This window comes from Microplitis mediator, chromosome 9 (genome assembly GCF_029852145.1).
Source record: "Microplitis mediator isolate UGA2020A chromosome 9, iyMicMedi2.1, whole genome shotgun sequence".
Taxonomy (NCBI): Eukaryota; Metazoa; Arthropoda; class Insecta; order Hymenoptera; family Braconidae; genus Microplitis; species Microplitis mediator.
The window spans coordinates 5,220,911-5,248,897 of NC_079977.1; the positions used below are offsets into that span (position 1 = coordinate 5,220,911).

Sequence of the window (27,987 nt, forward strand, 5' to 3'; positions counted from 1 at the left end):
TGACATAAAAATTTTTTTTTTATCATAATCTCACTTTACCTCTTGTTCTCTTATATATAATTCAGAGCTAAATCCTACAATATTTTGTCATAAACCCAAAGTTTCATAATCGCCAAAAAGTCGATTTCATATTTGTACAGCATTCAATTCTCTCTCTAAAAAAAAATGTGTAATAAGCATTTCCGTACATTGAATTACTAATGAGCTATAAAATTAAAAAGTAACAAAAAAAAATTTCCCATTTCAATTGAATGGGAAATGGAAAATTCAAATCAGGAACTACTTGATTTTATTATCTATTAAGAGTTCAAATTTTATCACATTCATAACTCTATTTCTGTTGGTTTTACGAAGGAAACACTCAGAAATTGATTATGATCCTGAAGTAAACAAACAAATAGCAATTGTCATTTTTTTTTTTTCAACAGATTAATTGCAAATAAAAAAACTAAAAATATGCACATGTAGAAAATTAAAAGAACAGAGAGAGCAATTTTTTTAATATATATTTTTTTTATAATTTGTTATTTTTAAAAAAATCTAAAAATTATTAGATGTCGGCTAACTTCAGTGTCATAATTAATTCGAGGAGAATTTAACTTCCTCTAAGACTAATAATGGAAAAAAATTTTTTGTAACCGCAAGATAAGATAACTTACAGTAACAATTTTCTGCCTTAATATACGGATAACGAAGCATTGGTTACGATTACAATGTTTTTGTAACGCTAGCAAATCGTTTGTTGCGCCTAGCAATGGTTTGTAACTGCAGCAAAACTGTTGTGTTGCAAGAAAAAAAGTGATTTGTTAAAATAACAAAATGAATTTGTAGCACTGACAAAATTTTTGTCCCCACAAGCTAAGATTACTTAGAGTAACAAATGCTTGCTTTGAAATACGATGATATTGATATAATAAATATTATTTGTTCTCATAAGGAATAGGCTTCTTAATTACGACACAATTTCATTTGTTATTATAACAAATTGATTTGTTACCGTAAGCTAATCATGTTTGTTAGTATAACAAAATTTTTCGTTATCCCGTCTTTTGTTATGAGGACGAAACTCTTTTTTTCCGTGAAGTACTTTGATTTAAAAAAAAAAATTTCACATATAATTCAAATGGGAAATGAATATTCGTTGAGCTCTTATCAGGATAAAGATGTCAAGCTGCTCTTTTGGGAGGATTTTTTTTATACTAAACCAACTTTCGAAACCATATGAAATTTTCTTTTTTTTTTTTTAACAGCCTCATATATATACATATATAGAGAAGAAAAGGATTTTTTCGCACAAAAAATTTTTACTCGCCTCAAAAAAATTTTTAGTTACCCCAAGAAATTTTTTGTATCATGAGATTTGAAAATAAAAATTATCTCGGAGCGAGAAAAAATTTTCTATGCCAAAAATTCTTGTCCATTGTTTGCATTTTATTTGAATTTCAAATGAGAGCACCAGCAGTAAAGTGATAAAAATTTCCCGGTGACAATTGATCTAATTCGTGAAAATAAAAAATTTTCTGTTGAAAAGCGCACCTGATTTCCGCGCCTTTTACTGTATACATATAGGTATATATATTTCATTGTATTGGAAGGGCGCGTCGTACTGTGATTACAACAATGTGGTGGACAGGCCCATAAATGTTGAATTAATTTACTCCCCCACCTTCACTCTCAGTATGTATCCGTTCAACGAGAACGACTTCTGTTCTGGACAAGCTCTGTCAATTACTTGGTTATCTCTTCTACTTCTCGATCACTCTCGGTTACAACTACGTGTCAACTTGTTTTATTTTTCATCGTTATCGTAATCGTCACAGTTGAGTACAATTTTAAGTTTGAACCGCCATCTCAAAATATTATTAGATATTTTTTACTGTCAATCAGGATGTCAAGTGTTGATTTATGATAAAAATAAAAATATATGAAATTATAAATTTAAAAAAAAATTTTTTGATTTTTCCATTTTTTTTTTTTTTTTTTTTTTTTTTAATAAATAATAAGGGTACAAAGTAAATTTAAAAAATGACGGCTTGAGTGTTAACAATTGATGGTGGAAATTAATGAGTGAAGGTGAAGGTGACAAATGTGCTCGGCTCGTGCGGTACTTTTTGTGCCGAGACTTTGTTATTGTTCAATATATATTTTTATTAATATTAATAATAAAATTGCGGTGACATAACAATAGTTTGTCATAGACTTTATTTATAATGGCACTTAAAATGAATCGAGAGTCTAGTAAATGGTACCGTGGATTAGTTACTATTTTTTTTTGTTACGCAGGTAAAAACAAAAATTTTTATATATCTATAAATATGTGTATATAAATTCACTGCTATCTAAAACACTGTAGATTCGTAAAATCAAATTTGAAAAATTTGTTTTTTCTGCTCATGATTTTATAAAAAAAATTTTGAAAGAAAATTTATAAATAAATATTTTCAAAAATTCATTAGCAGTAAAATAGTTTAATTATAAACCTGAAAAAAGTAAAATAGATCAATATGGACTTACGTAACTTGATTTTGATCTATAGAAATAAATTTAGATCTATCTAGATTTATGCAGTTCAATATAAGTTTCCGTATTCACGAAAAATAATTCAGAGTTTCCAATACTCGATGAGATCGAGTTTAAATTTTTTCAAATTTGAATCACCCGCTTAAAAAAATTCGTTCCAAAAAGATTCCGAGAAAGCTCGACATGTAGAACTTGTAAAGTTGAGACATATTATAATTTCAAGTTTCTTTTTTTTGAATTTTGGATTTTCCAAAGCCAAAAATATGATTAATTCGAAACTTCGTGTGGACAAACTTTGATTCAAATAAGAACTTTTTGAAACATAATTTTATACTTTTTCTGACCGAAGAAAAATGTAGTGAAAATACTTTTTGGAAATTTCATCCGCGCAATGTTCAACTTGAAGTTCAAATCTGTTCCAAATTTAGAAGATTTACATATCGATCTTTTTAAAATCTTTTTGGAAATAATTTTTTTCACACGGGCAATAGATCTATTCAAATTTATACAGATCTCTTGAGATCAAAAACATATTTTTGAAATCATTATTTTTTTACCAGATCTCGGAATCTTTTTTGAATTCAAAATTTTGAATGTTAGCATCTTGATAATTTGCCTTATATTAGCTAATGATCTACAAAGATTACTATAGATGTTAGTAATGAAACAAACAAATACGTTTTAATAAAAAAATCTATAAAAAAAAAGTTTGATAGAAATTTTCGACGTTAATCTAAAATCAAAAATCGATTTCAGTTTCGAGAAAACTGCTTTTTTTGAAATGTCGAGAGTAGAGCACAACCTCAACGCTTCGCTTATGAGGCGTGCAAAAAATATGTGTTTAATAACCGTAAAAATTATATTTTTTTTTGAATTTATTTTTACTAGCTCTGGGATACGGATTAATGTTAGATGAAGACAAAGATTCAAACAATTTTACAGCAGCTGTTGGTGATTACGTTGTATTTAATTGTCATCTAGATTTTCCTCACGAAATACCGATACCTTATATTTTACATTGGAATCGTGAAGTAAGTATTCATACATTCATATATATTTATATTTATCACGCATATATATTGCCATTGATACTAATAAGTTCAAAAATAAAGTGTAATTAATTTTTTGTGAATATCTCTATCAATAATGCGTTTTGAAGAAAAATATATAGGATACCTTTTTTGGAGCTCTTTAAATTCTCTACAAAAAAGGTATCTTGTACTTTTTTCAAAAACTTGATAGTTACTGAGATATTTTGAGTTTATAACTTCCGTAATTATATTTAAAAATTTTGAGTTCAAAAATATATGAGATATTTTTGACTCCACGTGACCGTTAAATAAATATCAATTACTACCGTGTAAAAAGTATTATAAAGAATATATATATATATATATATATATATATATATATAGATATATTGTTCATATTATGATTTATTGTTCGGGTGCGTGGTTTTTTTTAAAATATGAACAATATTTAAAAAAGAAAAATCTGAAAAACGGCTGACCCTACGGGACAACTCCAAAACTTCCCGCTGTTTTCGAGCTCCCTGAGCTCGAAAGTATAATTACTAGTAAAGTTTAAGCTCTTTGAGCTCAAAAAACTGTTTAACCCACAAAATACACATTTTACTGAAAAAAAATAATTTTGGTACAACGATATCTTTGGAACGAATCAACCGATTCGAGCGTTTCTGGTGACAATCGAAAGAGCTAACCAAGACTTAGAACTTGATAGATTTTGAAGTCGATCGGTCGAGTAGTTTACGAGTTATACAAAAAACAAAAATTAAAAAAAATTTGTTTTTTAGGTTTTTTTCGTATAACTTATAAACCACTTGCCCGATTCACCCCAAAATGTATCAAGTTTTAAGTCTTGGTTAGCTTTTTCAATTGCCACCAAGAATGATCGAATCGGTTGATTCGTTCCAAAGATACCGTACGACAAAAAAAGTTTACATGCACACACACACTCACATCCATCTAAAAATGGTCAGAATAATTTCCTAGAACTTGAAAAGATCGACATCTGATGAAAACTCGATTTTCGAAAATTAGACCATAACCAATAACTTCCTTTTTTTTTTAAATTTTAAATTTTTATGGCGGGAAGTTTAAAAAGAGAAAAATTTCACTATTACTGTAAGCTCTATTTGAAAATATATTTGAATATAATAAAAAAAATCTAACAATCATCAATTGTAAAAATAATTTGAATGCAGGAAACTACTTAGTAATTGACGATTAGTAGGCATTAAATTATTACCGGTATACGACATGCTATATTTTGTTTAATCAGCATATGCGGCAATGCAGACACATGCTACAGTACACGATCAAGTTAACATTGATGGTACAATAATGATATATATTAACTATTCAAATGGTGATTCTGATATTTTATTTATGCAAATAAAATTTAAACATCCGTAATTATTCAATAACTATACAGTCAATTAAAAAAAAACTAAACAAAAATAAGATGCACTGTTATTATTTATTATTTATTGAGTTTATTAAATTAAATTATTTAATAATTTACACGTAACTAGCCCATATATATATGAGTTAATGGTGATGATAATCAACAAACGGACCGGATGAACCGAATCTTTCATGCCGCGGATGAGGACGAGCGAGGACTTTAACTCGCGATAATTGATGATGCGTCTAACGTTGCAGGGTCGAACTATATTTTCCTGGTACCAAGTTCCGGGTTATGAACAGGCAAATAGTGTGCTCTCTATTGCTGAGGATTATGCTGGTCGGATTCACTTATTGGAGGGTGATCGACCTATTCATGAATATGGACAGGGAAGTATTAACTTGACCAACATCAGGGAAAGTGATCAAGGTTGGTACGAGTGCAAGGTCATATTTCCTGATAGATCACCTAGTTCACGTAATAATGGCACGTGGTTTTTTCTCAGCATTGAAGGTAAGATTTTTTTTTTTTTTTTTTTTTTTCAATAAAATTTATAAAAATAATTTATGTATGGATGGGATCATAATTTCAAACCCACATATTGATTTTATAAACAGATTTTGTAAATCTGATTAATGAAAAAAATTAGATATTAATACCGTATTCATGTAGATCTGATTAAATAAATGAAGATTTAATTTTTCGAAATTTAGATGTACATTAATATCAATAGATTTATTTAAATCTGTTTCGATCTTTTATTTTTTCGGCTCAGAATGTTTTTTTAAATTTTACAGTTTGATGATTTTTTTTAGCTGTGATCTAAGATCTGCATAGATCTTAATAATGAGAAAAATAGAAGTAAATTATTTTTCTATGAAAACTATTAACTACTCTAATTATTTTAGTTTTTTGCTTTAGTATTGTGGTCAACAGCTCACAGTTTTGCTATATACTAATTTAATCAATGACAAACTTATAAAAAGTTATATTATAGACACTGAAATAGTATATTACACACCTAGGGCAGTAAAATAAGAAATGTCTCAGATCACATGTAATTGTTGGCCGAGGCGAAGTCGAGTACTATTTTTCACTATAACTGTACCGAAAATTTCTTGCCTTCTTCACCGGGAAGAAAGTTTTACTTTAGCGCATGTGCCATTTTTCCTACAGAACAGAGGCTAAAATTTAAACTTTCAGGTTCAGATCTGGTGAAAAATAGTAAACACACCACGAATGAAGTCAGGACGTCCCAATTCGTGTTTGAAATTACACGCACGGGTTGAAAAGTCCTACTTTACGCCCTAGATGTGTAATATACTATTTTTCATATCATCTACATTAAAAAGTGCGAGTTTCAATGCCTGTCAAAAGAAGCTAATTTCCGACCAATATGATGTAGTAACAACAACTGATCAGTTTCGTCTTTAGGAAAGAAACTCATTAGCTTCTGACTTCATTTCATACCTGTCAGAATTCCAGCCATATTATAAACCTCTAAAAATTTATGTCATTCTAATAATCAACCAAACTAATAACCATATTTGAAAAATTAACAAAATAATATAAGTTTCAATAAAGAAAATTATTAAATTAATAAAAAGCCATTGGTTTCTTAGTTAAATTACTCAAGTTTGCATATTTAAAATGTAAAACTTTTCTTTTGCCGCGCTATCGGTCAGAAATGAGCTAATGACTGACTTCGCAATAATGACTACGCATTATAAGACTCTTCCTCTCAATTTGTTTAAACTCGCACGGAACACTTCCCTCACCAACAATTCAATAAAAGTTTTGCGCCGAAACCTCGCTATAAGACTAACGACCAGTACGACAAAAATCGAGACAAAATGTACATACATAAAGATTGTAGATTAAATAATTTATTTTCATGAAGAATACTTAAAATTTCGAGGTATCACATAATTAATTAACAGAAAAGAAAAACAAAATTCCGTTTATTTATGATTATATATAAAATAGATTCACTGTATAATAGTGTAGAGTTGAACCGAATACATAAATAAGACACAAAACGGCGATAGTCTTATAATGAGCTTTGGGCTCAAACACTGTCAAGCACAACAGTGGGGGTACCTCAATTCCAAGAATTTTTTCCCCTACAGCCCCGAGCTAGTCCTAAAACGTCTTATTGTAATCACGAAAAATATAGTGCGTATCAAGGGATAGAACACGATTTCCGACTTCGGGTGATGTCGGGCAGTCAACTTTACCCTTGTCTGAAATCGTCTAGTTCTATCCCTTGTTACACAATATTCTATTTTTTTAATGTATATTAATAATAAATTTTAAATTACGTATTAAATAAGTAAAATCGTAAATAAATTACTAACTGGAAATAGGGCAGACTTATTAAAACGTTTAACTTAGGTTTGTCGCGGTCGGCGGATGGTGTTTCAGGTGAAAATTTATTGGCAATACCACCAGTTAATAAAACAGTTATGGAAGGAGAAACTGTTGAGTTTCAGTGTGTTACCAAAAATTCAAACATGATTATAACATGGTTACGAGATAACATTGAGATTCCGGAAGTTGAGGTAAAATCGTATATTTTTCCCTTTTTCTATTGGAAAATTTAAATTACAAAGTAAAAAAAAACACCACTACTAATTTTAAAAACAAATCAGGATCTCAGAGATCGAGCTTCTGTTGATGACAACGGAACACTGATCATTAGACCATCAGCGATTGGTGATTTGGGCGAATATACCTGTGTCGTAACGGATAATGTTGGAGACCAACAATCGGCATCAGCTTTTCTCAACGTTCAATGTAAAGAATTCAACTAAATTATTTAATTAAAATAAGTTAATTAATTTTTCAAAATTTATCATCATATTTCAGATAAAGCGAAAGTTATTTATGCTCCAAGAGAAGTGTTTTTACCGTATGGAAAACCAGCGCTGCTAGATTGCCATTTTCGGGCGAATCCGCCACTGACTAATTTACGATGGGAGAAAGATGGATTTTTGTTTGATCCTTATAATGTTCCAGGTGTTTTTTACAGAAGAAACGGATCCTTGTACTTTAGTAAAGTCGATGAAACACATTCTGGAAGTTACAGCTGTACTCCTTACAATGAACTTGGAACCGAAGGTCCCAGTCCTTCAATTTCAGTGGTAAGTTTTTATCCAAGTGTCCTAGACTACAGTTGATAATTTTTCTTTCCCTTTTTGACTGTTGTCCCTATAAAGCCACGTGCTACATAATTTATAGCTACATTATATCCCACAATTAATTTGACCTTCCTGCCGTCATTAAGTTTATAGTGTCTCATTTGCACCCTAGCGTCTATCTATAGGTTAAGTTGTATTCTGTCGGGAAATCCCTCATGGTAACGGTAGAGATTAGTTGTACAGTAAAAAGTGTGACAATCGGCTAATTGTAAGCCTGTATTTTTAGAATTTTTAGTGACTGTGCATTAGTAAGTCCCGATTCAAAAATATCCTGGAGGATCCGAATTACGGTAATCACTGCCATCTACCGTAATTTTATTCGGAAGTAATTACGATAATTTTCCTAAATTTGCGACTAACCTGCAATCACGGTGCGTGTTTGTAGACAAAATGTCAGGAAGGTGGCAGTCTGGCTGCTATAAGGAACGAACCTCAAAGGGCAGTGCATTATATCAACTTGTGAAAAGTTACATTTGCTCTCTGTGGGATTTGAACCCAAGCCTGCCCAATACTTGAGTTCGAGGGCAAAAGTGTCATCCACTCGATCACAAGCACGCCTTGATTAAACAACTGAATTCGACCGAATTAAAAATTGTAATTCTGCTCAATTCTGCAAAACAGAATTCAATAATTGAAAATTTCAATTCTGTTATATTTCGTTATATTCGGTAAGACAGAATAAAACCGATTTCAAATTTTGGAATTAGGTTCAATTCGGAGTCAGAACCAGAAATTCGAGGATTAATTTCGAATTAAACAGAATAAAACTGATTTAAACATTTGGAATCTGTTTTTATTCAGTTTAATTCGGAGTCAGAACCAAAAATTTGAGAATTATTTTCGAATTAAACCGAATAGAATTATTTAAATTCGTTTCAATTTGGATAAATTTTGGTTTTCCTGCCGAATTAGACAAAATTTTTTTTTAAGTTTGGTACCGAGTTAACAGAATTTATCTGAACTATATAGAATTAAAAATTCAATTCTGTTTAATTCGATCGAATTCATTTGTTTAATCAGGGCGAGTTTATAAATTAGTTCATTACAGTCGAATTCTATTAACTCGGAACTTCCCTTCAGTTTTCATCCCCATTACGAGCTACGCTCTCTCACCCGATGTTATACATTTGTATGTATCTGTATATATTTACATGTAAATGTAAGAGTACATGCGTGCCGATTACTCTTTCAAGGAGAAGGGGCATTCGATAAGTTGGAATTCCCAGGAAATTTCCGCTTTTCTGTAGACTAGATGTCCAAGTTAATGGAATTCGACTGTATTATTAACAAAACGTTATTGAAATTTGATTTTAGGTAGTTCAGAGACCGCCAATATTTACAGTGACTCCCCAGCGTTTGTATATGAGAAAACTGGGTGAAAGTTTGGAAATACCTTGCGATGCTCGAGATGGTGATCAGTCCCAACCACCCACAATCGTCTGGTTTAAAGTATGTTTTCCGTTCAATATAAATTTTTCCGTAATTTAAAGTAAAAAAAAAAAAAATGGTAGTGTTAGACACTTGGTCTTCTATTTGTGCTTTGTAGCATAAAATTTAGTTATCTATAATTCATTCTAGTCGCTTTCTATCTCAAACTCTGTTGTATTATAAATAAAATAAATAATTGCCACGACCATAAGGTGAATTATTTAAATAAGTATAGTTTTTATTGAGTATAAGTAAGTGGGTAACTAACATTAAAGGGTTAATAAAAATAAATGAATAAATAAATTGGGGGAAAGTACTAACACAACCTTCGGTCAGAAGGACGGCACACCACTCTCGCAGGATCGAGCTATTCTCAATGGTGGAAATTTGACGATCGAAAGGATTCAAGAACAAGATCGTGGACTTTATCAGTGTGCTGCTAGCAATGAAGCAGCTACTGTCGTCGCAGATGCTGAACTAATGGTTTTAAATGTACCACCACGTGCTCCTTACAATCTTAATGCTAACACAAGTAAAGATTCGGTCACACTCACATGGGTTCCAGGATATGTCAGACCGAAAATGGAATACGCTGTTTGGTAAGTCGTTTTTTATTCATTATTTTCCTCTCAATTCCACTACACGGAAAGAAAATTACGGTAACCATTCCTAGTAGACGGAGAGAAATTTATGGTAACAATTACAATATATTATGGGAATGGTTCCCATAATGCATGGTAACCGGTTTTTTTTGAAATTTTGATTGTAGGAACGGCACCCATATATATTATAGTTATCATTACTATAACATTATAGTAATGGTTACCAAATATTATGGTAACCATTACCATAATATTATAGTAATCGTTACCATAATATTATGGTGACCATTACCATAATATATGGTAACTATTACTATAATATTATAGGAACCATTACTATAACATTATGGTAACCATTACCATAATGTATAGTAGCCGATACCGTAATGGTTACCATTTATTATGGTAATGGTTACCATAATATTACAGTAACGTTTACCATAGTATAATAGGAACGATTACCATAATATTATGGTAATCATTACCACAATTCTTTCACATGCGATATGGGAACTTTTACCATAATTATAGGCTTTGTTCATATAGTTATGGAAACTTTTCCAGAAAGTATGGGCTTATATCCCATAATCCCAAGTAATCATTACCATAACGGTATGGGATATTTCATTAACGCACTAGGAACGGTTACCATAAATTTCTCTTCCTGTACGTTTATGAAATATCTCTTACCGTTATGGTAATAATTACTTGGGATTATGGGATATAACTCATACCGATATAACGATACCGAATTGGTCTGGGTTCGATTCCCAGTTCGGGCTATCTATATTTTTCTCAATTTATCTATAAATTGTCTTATTGAGAAGGTTATTTGCATGTTTGCATGTTTAGGTTTCCACTATATTTAAATGCTTTCTGGAAGTTTTTATAACTATATGAACAATGCCTATAATTATGGTAAAAGTTCCTGTATCATATAGTATTTGAATTACGATAATGATTACCATACTCATTGGAAAAGTTTCCATGCATGAATAGGAATAAATCGGAAATACTTTTCACTTGATTATTAAACCATAGTGTTTTTTAAAAATAGTATTAATATGTGTAGGTATAGACCTACTGATACTACTGAGTGGAAGACAATGAAAATTCCGTCGAAGAAAATAACTGAAGCAACTATTCTTAACCTCACTCCAGGACGTGAATATGAATTTATGGTACTCAGTCAAGATAAACATGGTGACGGCATGTTCAGCAAATCTATTAGAGTTTTGACGCAAACCAAATCCGGTAATTATTTTTATTCTTTTAAGTTTTTTATATTTCGTCTGAAAAAAAACTAAGTAATAAATATTTCTGTACGTTGAAACATTTCCGCGACTTGGAAAATAAAAAAAGTTCTACGTTTCCTCTAACCTAAAATTTTAAATTCATATTTTTTAATTTGGAAAATCCATAGAACTTTACACCCCCGTGTGACAAAAAATTGTATACTATGTTTATAAATCGTCAGTAATAATCTGAAAGGTCATAACCTAAAAATTTCATAAAAGTCTAATCGTTAGCGCAATTCCTAGAATATATTTAATTACACGTAACATTTAATTATAAATATATTTTTTCAAGATTCTAATTATCCTTTACCTCATCGTAGCTAATATATTTTTAGATAGTAAACGCTTCTTGTAAAATTCACTTCCTGTGGGTTAAAACTTATAGAATATTGCTATAAACAATTGTCAGAGTGAAAGTTTGGGATTTACCCCTACCACAATTATCCCCTCACCACCACGGATTCATATCTGCGCATGCGCAGAATATCTTTTTTCAGTACATTATAATGGAGGGAATGAATTTATGGTGGGAGGAAAATCCCAAACTCTTGCTGGGACCACTCTAGTTATATATTATTCAGTTATGTTCTTATAATTAATACTATTCAAAAATTAACCATATATATAAGAAATCAATTTTATTGATAAATCATATTATGTTCAGGACTCTCATTGAATCGTAATTCAGCATCTGAATTCAAAAGCACCCAAGGTAAATTTATTTGAATAAAAAATTTTAATAAGTAATGACCTGTACTGTTGATGTTCTGTGTATATATATATTTTTTATATTTATTTCTAAAGAGGAAGGCTTAGAACCTCCAAAAAATCTAAAAGTTCAAGTAACCGCAGAAGGTTATTTAGTTACCTGGGACCCACCATTGAATGCTGATATAAAACTTTATGTCGTAAGATGGTTCCGAGGTACAACTGATGAACATTTGCACGGTAGAGCTGAGACTACAGACACATTTTATTTAAGTAAGAAATATATATGTAAAATTGTCCTAGCAAGAGATTGTACTTCGGCTGTTTTCGGTTTTTACCTCCATTCTGGTTCGATGTACAGTCGAATTCCATTAACTCAGACAGTCAGTCAATGGAAGAACCAAAATTTCGACTTATCGAATGCCCCTTCTACTTTAAAGAGTAAACTATACGCATGCGCTGTTACATTTACAGGAATTATGGATATATAAACATACACATACACATACAAATGTATATAGTCGTCCCAAAGAAAGGTTGAGATTTTGTCCGACTGCAATTATTCCTCCTCTACAACATTTGGATTTGCGCATGCGCAGAATAGTATAATAGAGGGAGAAAAAATCCAGACGTTTTCTGGGTCGACTATGGCAGTGGGTAAGAGACAACGTAGCTCGTGGTGGGGGTCAAGATTGAGGGGAAGTTCCGAGTTAATGGAATCCGACTGTACTAAATTTTCCCCCACTTTCTTTGCGCATGCGCGCTACCGATAATTAGAAAAATATCGGTAGTGGAAGTTCATTCTCTTTCTGGCACAAGTTCATGACTAATATCAAAAATAACCTCAAAAAATTTGAAATGATAACAATTGTTGCAGTTAAAAGCTTAGAAGAAGAAAGCAGTTACATTTTCGAAGTATCGGCAATGTCTAGTTCTGATGACGTATCGACCAGTGAACAATTTACATTAGAAGTTCCAGCTTATCGAAGAAATCGTGCTATTTCTATGGGAATTGTAGCGGGAATTGGATTTTTAGCTGCTGCGCTTGCTGCGATTTGGTGGTCACGGAAACGATTTTGTCAACCGACAATAAATAAATGAATAAATAAATAAATTATTATAATAAGCGGATTAAAAAAAATTTTTCTAATGTACTAATTTATAGAAATAAAATTAAATAAATTATGTCTATATTATAGGATATTCTTATGGTATAGAAATTGTATGTTAAATTTTTGGAAAAATCTGCCGGACAAATTTTAAGTCCTCTTGTATGTGTTCGTTATTATTTTTTAAATACTACCGTTACAATTAATAGCATCATTATTATATTATGTATATTTTCATTATGATTACCTATTTTTATGCATTACTTTGTCCGAAATTTTCTGAAACATTATTCAAAATAAAAATAATATTTCTTTTATGAAGATCGTATTTTTGTGAAAACATGCAATATTTTTTTTTTTAATTATTAATTTTTAAAGATTATTAGTAGGGGTATGCGAATCGGGTTAAAATCGAATATATCTATTCGAATTTCTGAACTATTCGAAAAGTTCCAAATTATTCGTAATATAAAAAATTTCACACCACTAATTATTAATTATTTTTAAATTAACGCAAAAATCCAGGCTCTATTCATAACTTTCTCGAATAATTCGAAACTTCACAAATAATTCGAAAATTTGCTAATAGTTCGACTCTATTCGAATCTTCTCGTATGACTCGAATAGATTCGAACTATTCAAAAAATTCGTAACTGTGAATAATTCGAAACTTCGAATAATTCAAAATTTTTCAAATTATTCGTAACTTTTTAAATTGATCGTCAATTTTAGAATTATTCGAAAGTTTTCTAATTATTTGTAACTTTTCAAATTATTTGATTTGAATCGAGAAAATTTTGGTCAGCTGTAAAATATTCAATTATTATTTAATGGAGAGAATTTAATAAGCGAATTTAATTATTCGAAAAATTATTACAATTTTAAGTCATTCAAAAGAAAACTTTAAAATTATTCGCAAATTTTCCAGTAATTCGAGAATATTTGAATAATTCGTAAAGTTTCGAATTATTCGAAAAATTACCCGTAATAGATTTTTTTTTTACCAAAAATTTACACGATCCTAAAGTCAGCACAGTTACAAATTTTCGGATTTTTTTTCAACAAATAAAAAAACTAAAAATATACACATGTAGAAAATTTAATAAACTATAGGCGCAATTTTTCAAAATATTTTTTTTTTATAGCTAATCGTTTTTAAAAAAATTCAAAAACTGTCAGACCTCTGCTAACTTCAGTATCATAAATTTACGACTAATTTTTAACCAAGCGAAAAAAAAACTTTTCTGTTTTTCTGTTAATTATTTAAAAATGGAGACTTTTGCTGAAAATAATAGTCAAGTTTGTTGATAAAAAAAAAAAAATGTATTTATTGGAATTACTATATCAGAAAGTCGCGTTAAATTTGGACATAGCAAAATAAAATAAATGAAAAAGAAGTTTGTCAAGTGAATAAAAAATCTATCGAGTTGTAGTAAGTAACTTCCAAGTAATCAGTAATTCCGTTTGATTTTCATTTAAAGTGGGGGCCTATTTAACGACAACAATAACAACAACAACGACAACAACAACTTGAACAGTAACGACACAATATTAGGTTAGTTTTTCTATCGTTCTAGTTTCATTCGTGGTACGGCAATGGGAACTGCATTTCCCGTAGACATGCCAATCACGTTCCAGATTGTCGAGACTAAGTCGCCACACACTGTCTCAAGACATTTTTTTTTCTATTTTATATTTTTTGCCAGTGAATTTCGCTTTGACAATTTATTCGCTGGCTCCATTTCTTCCGTACGGCTACCTTTCTTCAGAAGAAAATAAGCATCAAGAGTATATAATACATGGATATATAAATATATATATATTAGACTGATTCATTTTAATGTCAAGATCTTGAAATCGATCAGAACACTACTTTTTTTAAGAGCTTGACATCAAAATGTAAATAACTAGAAAACAATGCGGAATTTTGAAAAACTTTATCAGAGATAATTTGTAGGAAATAAAATTTTCTACAAAAAAGATCTTATAACATTTTGTGATAATCCTGATAGTTTCGCCGGAAAAGTAAAAAGATCTCGAAATTTACTATAAATTTGACTTCAAGCTCCAATAACTTTTGAACAGATGGATTTATCAAAAAATTATAAGAGACTTTTTTTGTAGAGCGTTTAATTCCCTACAAAATTATACCCTTAGCTTCGGTACAATGAGTCCTTGCAGGTATAGAATTCCAAACTTAAAATTTTTTTTCTATGTTATTTAAATGGGAAATAGAAAATTGCAATGGCTGACCTCTAAGTATTAATATTAAGAGCTCATCTTACTCATCTTATTTCACCCCCTGCAACTATTGAATAGAGGGTATTGAGAAAAAAATAGTCGAGTTTTTTGAATCAGTCTAATATTTATATATTTATATTATAATAGAGAAAAGGGTAAGAGACTAATCTGTATGCTGAAGGTGACAATGGATCAGGTCGCGTGCCAAATAGTTGTTATTAAGATTCATGCCGACTTACTCACTGGACGATACTTTCCCAAGGTAAAAGAAAGTTTGTGTCACGCCTTTAACCAGATATTTAATTCCAATTAATTATTATACAATATTTTGTAAAATTAATTTTTAATAAACAAATTTTTTACAATTTAATTATTAATTTTTTATTACAGATTTATACAACAAATATTTTTTCTTTATTTTGATTGGACAATATTTTTATAAATAATTTAATTTTTACAATAATTTAGTGCTAATTCTTAAAAACTAATTATTAGAAAAAATTAGAAAATTTTTTTAAAATATGATAAAAAAATTTTGATTTTTTTTGTTAATAATTAGAGTCTAATTGTTATGATTATGATTATAAATTATCAAGGAATTTTGATTTTATACAATTCAATTTTTAATAAAAAAAATATATATATATGTATAATTCATATATTATTAAAGGCCCGAAAAATGGGGGCGATTAAAGCTTGAGTCCAAAGTTTATATGAGAGTAAAATTTATAATTATAGATGTCTCACATTTGAATAAATTATTACATAAATATATATATATATAATTATATAAATAAATAAACTTATAATAAATTACTTATAATTAATTACGTAGTTAATAAAAAAAAACTTAATTTTGTAATCAAGCAGAAGTACGATTTTCATTTATTAGATCTGATCACGGGGATCTAAGTTAAGAAAATCAAATTATGAAACTAAGGAATATTTCCTTACAGAAAAAATCTTAGGATCTAAAGATTTAATTAAATCTATTTGATTTTATGAGATTTTCTAAACAGAGACAAAGCGCGTCGTACTTGAGGTGTGCAAAAAATATTTGTCTATTTTGTACAGCCAAAAATAAACGACTCCGTACCTCCGCATAATTACCATAACTTTAAATCCACTATTAAATAAATAAAAAAAAAAAAAAAAAAAAAATGAGTTGCTTGATGCGAACAGCTCCCGTGTAAAAAAAATTTTTTATCATAATGAATTAAGATCTGAATTTTATCACGAAACTCAGATTGTGATACAAATATGACTCATCAGGAATTTACTCCAACTTTTCGTCTAGTAAATCAGTATCGAAATTATAAAATTAATTTGTTATGTTTTTGAATTCGACTTGGTATGACTTCGATATAAACTTAACTGAATTTTTACTGTATTACACCTTTTATTAAATTTATCGATTCAGAAATTGCCAATAAATTTCATCTATCAAAAGAATCGTTTATTTGAGAAACCCCATAAGTCAAGAAAAAAAATTTTTCAGGAAACACAAAAAACATTTTTTTGGAAAAACTTGACATCAAAATAATAAATAAATGATTGAATACAATAATGTTAGCGTCTCTAAAAAAGATTACAACAAGAAAAATATAATTTCTTTACTGAAACTACTTAAAAAAATTATTTAAAGTTGATTGACTTATGGGGTTTCTCAACCAAACGGAAAAAAAAATGATAAAATCATTGTTTCTTTAAATGTTTCCACTCAAATCATTTATTACATCGATAAAATGAAGTATTAAATATGTATTTGAACTCTGAAACTCAGAAATTACAAAAAATTATAGTTAATTTAAACATTTTAACTAGTCATATAACAGTCAACAATAAAACAACATTTGAAATTAATTTCCCAAAAAAGCGCGAATTTAAAAAAAAAAAAAAAAAAAATGATTTCTGTAAAACTAAAACTGCATATGTTTATTTGAGTCATTGACTTATGGGGTTTCTCAATTAAATGAAATTGCTGTCACCCCGTTAATTTTTTTTTAAACACTGATTTGATGCATATTTTGATTGATTTCTATGGAGGGACATCCCAAGAACCCAAAAATGCAAAAAACCCAATTTCGTCAAAAACATGACTTATGGGGTTTCTCAAATAAACGATTCAAATACTTGATTTACGTAAATCAATTTCGACTGTAAAATTAATTTAGTGATAAATTTCGGATCACTTGGATATAAATTTAGACTGAGTTATAATTTTGTCGTGATTAAAATTGTTGATATAAATTAATAATGAAAGTCATATTGTGTCTGCAATTCGGTTATGGCAGGAGCTACCATCAGATTAATAAACACCCATTCTCTTGAAAGTTTCAAAAATAAAGCATTTGAATTTTTTTTAAATCTAGAAATTGATAGTACCTACTAGCTTGTCAAATTATATGTTCAGTATATATAGTACTCTATGTGACAATGTATATAAATTTTATATTTTTGCCATCTGGCTTTAAGCTTTGGCATATAAATCCAATAAATAAAAAAAAAAAAATATTCGTGTCACGATTTGAGTTTCATGAAATTTTTATCTAAACTAATTATCATTCAAAATTTCTTTACACGATAGAAAAAATTTTAAGTACGGCACAAAATAATAAAACTTAAAGATAAAATTATATATATTTTTTAAACTATGTTTGGTAACTCGTATACGTAAGACTAGTGTTAATAAATTATTTACGTAATAAAATAAAAATAACAATCGAATAAATAATAATTTATAAATAAATAAAACGTTATACTGACACTGGCACATCCAATTAAATTAATTGCAATAAAGCCTCTAAACACTTTAAACAATATCATATAAAAACGATTAAGTTCAATTAATCATCAAATCATCATCATCATCATTATAAGTACTGTCGCTATTATCTTGATCAATTGTTGAAGAATCAAATGTTAATGGTGGTGCAGTCAATGCACTAAAGCCGCTCTCAACAAAACTGAGCAAACTGTCATGTTCGACTCGTTTCTCCTTAGCAGCTTTCACCTCATGATTACAGTCAGTATTCGGTGGTAATGTCGTTGGCGCAACCCTCGTATTGTCATTAACAAACTGTTCAAATTTCGATATAGATCGACTTGTTGTCGTTGTCATCCTTTTCCTCATCGTACTCTCTACAATTTTATTATTATTATTATCATCAACAGGTAAACTGTGCTTCATAACGGTCGGTTTGTATGTCTTCACTTTCGAGTGGCCTTGAATTATAAGATACATAGGCTTGTGAATTGTTGTTACTACCGGTTGTTGTTTGTCATCCAATGAAACTGAATCGCTTGTGTATTCACTAGTTGAAGTTGTAATCAGTGATTCCGTTGTTGAGGTTAACCATTCGGTTGTTGATTTCGGAATTTCAATTTTACTTGGGATATTACTATTGTATTGACTATTCAAAATCGACGCCAATGGTGATTTACCCGGTGGTTTTTTAATATCCGAACTAAACATTGATCCGGTGATTACCGAATTGGGCGCCTGCATTAAAACACTCGGTAATTTTTGTAAAGGCATCTGGGACATATTGTCCTGATTGGCGATGATTTGGGGAGGTTTAGAAATTTCAGAAAGTCCTGGTCGACGTGGGAATGCCTTAGGGGGAATTTTGGGTGGGCGCCATGGTATTCGGGTTGATTGAATGGGCGTTGAGGTCGTTGGGGTCGTGGTCGGTAATGTCGGTGTTGTTGTAAAGGAAACTGTACTTGTTTCTATATTCGTTTTTTCAGTATTATTGGGCTTGTAATTTGTCGGCATTACGACTGTTACTGTAACCCTTTGGTCGTCATTTGATGTAGAAGAAGTATTCGCCATAATAACGTGAGCTGGTGTTACGGTTTTGTTGTCAAAAAGAATATTTGAATCATCTGTCGGTACTATTTCCTTTTTACCGACGACGACTTGCTCATTTTTTTGGCTGTCATCGACAATTATGTTCGCATTTTGCCCTACGATGACTTGATGGTTTGAAGATGCTGATGCATGATGATCATAATGATCATCAAACTTTTCATTGCTCATCCAAGTGTTTATTGATGATGATGAGTCCAAATTTGCTGTCCAAGGGTCTATAGTTTGACTCGATTGATAAATCAAATTAGACTTATCGAAAGCTATGGAAGTCGATAGAGGGTTTTTTTGAGGGATTCGTAAATGCCCTGGTCTGAAAGCAACAGTAACTTGGTCATTGAGCGAACCAAATTGCTGGTTTATTTTGGATTTATGTGTAATTGGTGGCGGCATCATCATCGTATACGGCTTAGGTTTATCAGTGTAATAAGGACTTGGATAATAACTCGCAGGAAGTGACTGCATTCGGTTTTGACTACGGAAATCTATCGAATTACCGTTTAGGTTTGGGCGAAATTTAGTTGCTCGGACTAATTTTGGCGGTTCCGCGCCTGTGCTTCCCGTAAAATCATTTCGATAATTGTCCTGGGACTCTTGAATTCTTGTTAATTTTTGACTATCGCCAAATTTCATGTAGTGATCAGGTATTTTCGGGCTGGTTTTTTTAGCTGTTACTCCTAAAATTAGGATGTCGCGTTTAGAAGAAGCCTCTGTACTAGATTGGGTGTCTAGCCAATACTGAACACGGTCCAAAACTGGAGGAACGTAATCGAATGTTGGATCATTTTTCAAAGGATCTCCACGACCTAGTGGTGTCCACTCGTCATAATCCATCCGGGGTGAAAATATTCTTGTTTTATTGGTGTCATTTGAATCTAAAATTAAAAAATCCTAAAAATTATAATGCAATAGTTTTAACAATAGTTTTAATTTTAATTGGAAAAAATAATTTAGATCTATGAAGATCTACGCAGATCTTTAGCTAAAATAAAGTTAACTATCAAACTATAGGCATTAAAATTGTTCGATTTTTAAAGAGATTTCAAAGCATGACAAAAATTTCATTAAAATTTAAAATCTGCATAATTTAAGTAGATCTACTTAGATCAGGGTAGATCTAAAATTTGAACTAGATCTTAGATTTCTGATAATGTCGACAGACCGTCGATGATTTTAGATCTCCAGTGATCTAGAATAGTCTCGAATCTTTGATAATTTTAGATTTATGGGGATCTCAAAAAATCTTTACTGATCTCAAGAGATCTTCGAAAATTTCACAATAATATCAATGAAGATCTATGTAGATTTTTACAGATCTACGTATTAATTTTTCTTATTAGGGCTACAGAGGTCACCGCAGATCTCTGACACTTTCCGTAAATTTCTACAAAACCGTAGTTCTTATGAAAAAAAAACCCTGATAACTATGAGATCTACCTCAATCTGACTACTGGGTCGAAAATTTGATCTAATTTTAGTCTAACTAGATTGTAGTCGGACTAATTGGTCTGTCTTTAAATTTTTATTGCTAAATATTTAAACTGTTTTTGATCCAATGACGATCTAAAAGAGACTAATAAAAGTAATACTGCCGTACTAAGCTCAGAAGTGGTAACTTGTATAGGAATACCATAGTAAGTTATCACTTCTGTGCTTATCACAACAGAATAGGCAGTAAAAAGTAAAATTGAATAGAAACAACTTAAAATTTTTATTTGATTTAAAAGACATCAAATTTTTCGATCCGGGTTTCCGTAAATTTCTATATACAAAACTTCATAGATCTCATGAAAAAAAAAGCTCTGCCAACTATGAGATCTACCTCGATCTGACTAGATCAGCATAGATCTAAATTATTTTTCCCAGGCTAACTTTTTTTTTAAAACCTTCATAGTTTCTTACAACGCGTTTTTTAAAATCTGTCGGATTTCTCGTATTAAGAAATTAGTTACAAAAAAACGATTTCTCATCAAAATTATGGTTTTTCAAAAAACCCAAGTAATAATAAAAAAAAAATCAAATAATCATAATGATTCTAAGACGAATAATATTAATGATAACAATAAAAGTAGACATTATTTAATGACTAAATGAATAAAATAGCCTCGACACAATTTGTACAACAATTGTAATGTCTCTTCATACTCTCTTAACATTACTATGATGATGTGACTAGCAATAATGATTGTATAAACAACGTGACATATTCATTGACTTTGGTAGATGCCTGATATCCGACGTGTAGACATTTAGTAACAGTCTGGGAACGTGTGACGAACGCCAGGTCTCTTAGCACCAAGTGGAGTGTGACCTACTGACCCGACGAGGATGTACAAACGCGTGTATCTACTTCTCAAGTTAACGACACATCAAATCACGCTTGTTTTCCATTTTCATTTTCCTCAAGATTTAAACATTTTTTTATTTTTCTTTCTCTCTTTCTTTCTTCTACTCAACTTATTATCAATTATCTTTTTATTACTAAAAAAACTTACTCATTTTAACGTCAAATGGCTGCGAATAACTTCGACAAATAGTCCAGCATAATAAAATTGTTAGACATCTTGACTGATACATCCTTCTAATATCTGTAATAATAACAAATTAATCAAATAATTAATTAATTAAATTAAAATAAAATTTAACGAAAATCGCCAATAAATTTCTAAAAATTTAATTGAAAATAATAATAATTTTTAATGTGAAAAAAATAAATATAAATTTTTGTTAATTAAAAAATTATATAAATATAAATATATATAGTTTTTAATTATCGATTATGACCTTGCAAGCTATACTTTCACGATCTTGAGAAGAACAAGTTTTACTACACTACACTAAACTACACTACACTACACTAGAAGCCATCATATACTGAAGTGCGAGCGCGAAATCGCATTGACTACCTAAGCAGCAACTACGAGAAAGTCTTTGGACATTAATTTACCACCAAGTCGCACGGTTTCACCTCAAGCCCCGTGATTACGACTTGTTAACTTCATTAGACACTAAGTCTATCGATTAATTTACAATTACATTTTTATCATTGATACCCGTGTAAAAAAAAATCGCTCCGGAAACGTTCATGACAGCGAACTTCTGAAATTGAGACAATTCTGAGCTTTAAGATGAACGTTTTTGGAACTTTGAAGAAATTAGAAAGTGAAGACTTTTCCTGCGCGTTTTTTTTTTTTTTTTTGAACGAAAATAATTTGATTTGACAATTTTTTGGGTTTGACGTACATTATAAAAAAAAAGTACCTGATGATCGGAACGTTTTTTGCGCAACAAAAATGAAAAAAGTTTATGTGATTCGACTGCTTAAGGGGTAGTTCCGGAGGTTGGGGTAGCCTAAAATTTTTGGCTGACATACCATCATCTATATGCAAAACATTTAAGAAATCTAGTCATTCAGAAGATTTTTTATTTTTCAATTTTTTTTTTCGTTGCGTCTAAAACGTTTCGATCTTCAGAAACATAAAAAAAAAATTAATTAGGAATTATGAGAATTTACGTTAATTTTTTTTGTTAAAAAATTTCAAAAAAAAATATAAACCCGCGAAAAAGTCCACAGTGATTGAAAATTTTTTCCACTTCTAATTATTTTAAAATTCCAAAAATTTTAAACTCAAAGTTTAAAAAGAAAAAAAGGATTTCTTGGCGTGAAATTTTTTATTAACCTCAAGAAAGATTTTACTTACCCTACGAAATTTTTAAATTGAAAACGAAAATGTTCTTGGTGAGAGAAAAATTGTTTGCGCTAAGAAATCCTTCTTTTCAGTGCATGACACCATAGTATTTCAAACAAAAATAATTTCTCCGGGTATAAAATTTTTATTAAACTTTCTTCAGTTATAATATAACTGGAAATTTTATCATATGATTTATTTTAACACTTCTAAAGATGAAAATTTTTACTTTTAAAAAATGAAAGTTATTGATTGGGCTGCGAGATTACTCGGGTTATGGTTCAGTTGGTGTTATAATTGAACTAGATTTACTTTGAGATATGAAAATATGTAAATCTAATAATCTAAAGCTCAACGAACGAGTTCTGTAAGATTGACGCAATAATTAGTTTAATCTGTTATTTTTTTTTGAAAATTAGAAAAGTTATTCCTTATTTTTTATTCACTATAATTTTATCTATAAATGAGGTTTGAAATTTTAAAAAAAGTTCTTTTACTTTCTTTAGATTAAGAAAAAACATCCACTTTTTCTGGACTGGTCAAAATTTTAATTATTTAAAAATTTTTTTTTATTTTTAACTTTGAAAATTTTTTTAAAATATTTCTGTTGGAGAATAAAAAAAATTTTGATTTACGATCTACTTTATTATCATTTAGATCTGCGTAGATCTTCAATTAAAAAAAAAACTACAAAATTGTAAGAATTCAAAATTTCTATTTTTAGACAAATTTTGATAAAAAACATTAAGATCCATATAGATCTGACTAGATCTTAGATCCAAATTCTATTTACGTTAAGTAGATCTATTTATTTAATTATTTAGATTCATAAAGATCTGTATAGATCTTGATCCCAAACAAATCAAATTATTAAACTCCAAGCATCAAAATTTTGACTTTTAGACAAATTTCAATAAAAAATTAAGATCTATATGGATCTGAGTAGATTTCAAATCTAAATTATTTTTATGTTAAGTAGATCTATTAATTTTATTATTTCGATCCATAAAGATCTATATAGATCTTTATTCCAAAAAACCAATTCATTAAACTCCAAGGATTCAAATTTCGTCTTTTAGACAAATTTCGATAAGAAAATTAAGATCTATATGGATCTAAATAGATCTCAGATCTAAATGATTTTTTACGTCAATCAGATCTATTTATTTAATTATTTAGATTCATAAAGTTCTATATAGATCTTTATCCCAAAAAAATCAAAAAATTAAACTCCAAGGATTCAAATTTCGACTTTTAGACCAACTTCAATCAAAAAATTAAGATCTATATGGATCTAAGTAGATCTTAGATCTAAATTTTCTTAGATCCATGAAGATCTATATAGATCTTTATACCAAAGAAACCAAATTATTAAACTCCAAGGATCAAAATTTCGACTTTGCAATAATTTCGAAGCCTTACAAAAAAAATTAAAAAATATAGATCAATTTGAATCCAAGTAGATCTAAAATAAAAAAAATAGATCTACTTTTATCTAATTACTTTAAATCTCATTAGATTTGAATTATTTTCCCGGTATAAAAAATTCCCATTTTCAAAAATCACAACTTTCAAATATAAAAATTTAAATTGATTATTAAAACGATTGAAAGTAGCAAATTACTAAGACAAAAAAAATTAATAATACAAATGAATTAGAATAATTATACGATATAATGGATATTAAATTGGCGCACAATACGCATATGATACCGCGCACGTGGTAACGGTAGACGACGCTGCGGGCGTTGATCTTCTCTTTTAAAACGCGTTCTCAGCCCCTTCAGTTTCAGTCTCACATCCATAAATATTTATATATACATATATAAAGAGAAAGAAAGAAAAATTATCCATACAATTATTTTACATGCCCTTGGACTTGAGGCTTGAGGCCCGCGGAAAATCAAGATCGACGAGCTATATGATCAAGTAATTGGCACGACTTGCGCTCAAGCCGACTGTTCCCACACTCAAAAATCATGGACCACTTTCACTAAATATTTAAACGTGTGTGTGTCCCATTGAGTAATGAGAAATGTCTCGTAATTTTTTTTCTTCAATTTAAGGAAGTAAATGTTTATATATTTTTTTTTTTTAATCCTTAATTCGTTTTCTCAACTTTTTTTGGTAATATTTTTAATTTATGTATTCAATATCCCGGAAACTCATCGTTGTGCCCATTAGCAATACAGGTGGGCTGAGAAAAAAAAATTAAATTGCAGAGATACAAGTGAATTGTAAGTCATATATTATAATAAAATGTATAATGGGAATATTGTTATAGATATAGCGTAGCGTTTATGTGAATAAAAAAGTATGGAGAGTAAAAAAAATTTATAAGAAAATAATTATTGGGTGCACTTGGGATGTGAGTTCCGAGCACGAGCCTGAAAGTATCTCTGATCCAAGATCCAACACAAGAAGAGATAAAAGATCCAATCCGTTCTTGTTCTTGGAGACTACACGAGACAGCGTGGCCCCATACTGGATGGTTTCGTCTCATGCTCTCATATCTAACTCTCACGACAATCATACATTTCTATTTGTACGCTCACATGCTCAATTTTTATATATTTTATTTAAATTCATTCTCATTTATAATTTATACTTAAATTTTTTTTTATTCATTAGATTTTTTGCAATAAAAAAATTAAAAGAGAAAAAAAAATTTACGATAAATTGATGTCCGAAATTCATGACCTATATATTAGCTAAAAAGCATTACGTATGCAAGACGAACCACCTGTACGCCCTCTTACCTGCTATGGAATTCCATAGGAGAATCTTTATATAAAAAAAAAAAAAAAAAATGTACGTTACAGTTGTGTCACGCGTGATAAGAATTCCAGTTACCGTGTGTGTAATTGTCTTCGATTTATTGCACTTTTTAAACGGCAAGAATTTGTTCCATTAAAATTTAAATAAATTTCTAATAAATTTTTTTTTAATTTTTAAAAATTTTTTGGGTATTATTGATATATATATATATGGAGCGTTCCACGCCAAATTGGACACCATTTAGCTTTTGCACCTCGGATTTTTTTGAAACTTTTTTATCTTTTAGTATAGGTTGAAAGAGGCCTTTATGATTTTTTTCAAATTTTTTCCTCCAACTGTTTTCGAGCTATCGAATTTTGAAAAATGTAGAGATTTTTTTTTCAAACGCCTATAACTTCGCGAAAAGTGGTTTAAATACAATTTTCAAAGAGACAAAAAATGTTCGTTTTTAGACATCTTTCCAGTAAAAAATAACAAAAAATTTTTTTGAACCGCGCTTCAATTGAAATTTTAACTTTTAAGTATAAATTGTCGATTTACAAAAAACACGTACTGATCGATTTTCCTCATAATTTTTCACAGCAAACTGTCACCTATTCTACAACTTTTCCAGCTATGCTCATAATGGGACAACGATGGGATCTATTTTTTTTCGATTTTTTAAAATTTCATATTCCAGTTTTTTTTAAGAAAAATGTCTAAAAAAAATATCATGATCAGGATTTACTATTAATAGTTATCTGACACACAATTATCATCAAAATTTTCAAATTTTATTCCCATTTTTTTTTTCATTGAATTTACTCTACAATTTGAAATAAACCTGGGCCAAAAATAAATACGAAAGAGTAAAAACTGATTGGTTCTATTTTATTTTTTTATTTTTTATTTAAAAATTATTCGAAATTGTTTTTTTTTACCCCGTAATTGAACACTATTTAGAAACGGAAGTAATTATTTATCCAGGCCCAGTTTTACTTACAGTTAACGAGTAAAATTTATTAGACTCTCCTTGTGTACAAAACAAAAATTAGTAATTAGTAAATTCAAAAATAATTAATAATTGCCAGCTTGTTTTTTGATCGAGTATTAATTAAAAAATATCAATTTTTTGGCACAAAAATTCTTAGGAAACTGAAGTTAGACGACGTCTGACTTTTGGAATTTTTTCAAAACGATGAATTATAAAAAAAAAATATTAAAAGAAATTGCACTTGTAGTTTTTTAAATTTTCTACATGTGCATATTTTTAGTTTTTTTTGTCAATAATTTTAAAAAAAAAAATAAAAAAATTGTTAAGTGTCCACTAACTTGATCATCAAATTTTTACTCTTCTCAATAAATTTTTTGCATTAGGAATTAAAAAAAAAATTTTCTTGAGCCAAGAAAAAAGGTTTTAATGTAAGAAAAAATTTCTTCGCCCAAGAAATTTTTTCTAGTCCTCATAAAATTTTTCTTTTTATTCCATAGTGCAAAATATTTCTTGCGTCAAGAAATTCTTTTTTTCTGTGTATGTACTTCCATAAAAATAAAATATGAAAAAATTTGTCATGATTATTACTAAAAAAAATATATATATAAATATGAAAACTTACCTAATAAATATTCCTGTAGTTTGTAATAAAACAATAAACAACAATAAATAAAAAACTTTAATTCTCAAGTGAAATCTTAAGTGAAGTCATGTTGACTCATTGAAGTAAGAGTAGTATTAGGTCAATAGGTTTAAAGATGAGTGATTTATTATTGCAAATAAAATAACGTAATAAAATAAATAAACGAATTATATTAATAAAAACGTAACCGGAACGAATGCCGCTGACGATTAACGATCGCGGTTTACGATATTGTTGTTATTTTATTGTGTATATATGTATATATTTATCGGCAAATATAAGTTCTGCTGTATGTTGCTCAAAGCGCAGAGATGAACTGAACTAACTGAATATACGACTAACTGCCGGCCGGCCGGCATTTGTGCCTTTACTTCTTAACAGACTCAGTAGTCTCAGGTCTGAGGTATAAAGTCTGCAGTCTCTTTACCTTTTGCCTGGGGTGATTGGATATACCGCTGGTTCAACCAATCACGACTTTCCTCTATCCCACGTGTGCATCA

General features: G+C 29.6%; 2 protein-coding genes across 5 annotated transcripts; one reads left to right on the forward strand and one right to left on the reverse strand.

Moving 5' to 3' along the window:
- Positions 1 to 1,699: 1,699 nt before the first annotated feature.
- LOC130674625 (protein borderless) lies at positions 1,700 to 13,609 on the forward strand. 3 transcript variants are annotated; one of them, XM_057480013.1, is made up of 12 exons: positions 1,700 to 2,283; positions 3,409 to 3,551; positions 5,205 to 5,460; positions 7,342 to 7,508; positions 7,599 to 7,743; positions 7,816 to 8,090; positions 9,462 to 9,596; positions 9,912 to 10,174; positions 11,250 to 11,431; positions 12,140 to 12,187; positions 12,280 to 12,456; positions 13,061 to 13,609. In XM_057480013.1, the coding sequence occupies exons 1-12, from the start codon at positions 2,211 to 2,213 to the stop codon at positions 13,282 to 13,284; spliced, it is 2,088 nt and encodes a 695-aa protein (XP_057335996.1). In that variant the 5' UTR covers positions 1,700 to 2,210; the 3' UTR covers positions 13,285 to 13,609. The 3 variants fall into 3 exon arrangements, with proteins under 3 accessions (XP_057335996.1, XP_057335997.1, XP_057335998.1); XM_057480014.1 differs by having other exon boundaries at positions 1,701 to 2,283; positions 9,915 to 10,174; XM_057480015.1 differs by having other exon boundaries at positions 1,701 to 2,283; positions 7,372 to 7,508.
- A 2,106-nt stretch (positions 13,610 to 15,715) lies between these two features.
- Positions 15,716 to 27,696, reverse strand: LOC130674940 (uncharacterized). 2 transcript variants are annotated; one of them, XM_057480387.1, is made up of 3 exons: positions 27,467 to 27,696; positions 21,900 to 21,992; positions 15,716 to 20,279 (listed from the first exon to the last, which is right to left on the reverse strand). In XM_057480387.1, the coding sequence occupies exons 2-3, from the start codon at positions 21,979 to 21,981 to the stop codon at positions 18,376 to 18,378; spliced, it is 1,986 nt and encodes a 661-aa protein (XP_057336370.1). In that variant the 5' UTR covers positions 21,982 to 21,992; positions 27,467 to 27,696; the 3' UTR covers positions 15,716 to 18,375. The 2 variants fall into 2 exon arrangements, with proteins under 2 accessions (XP_057336370.1, XP_057336371.1); XM_057480388.1 differs by lacking the exon at positions 27,467 to 27,696 and adding an exon at positions 22,189 to 22,265.
- Positions 27,697 to 27,987: the final 291 nt, after the last annotated feature.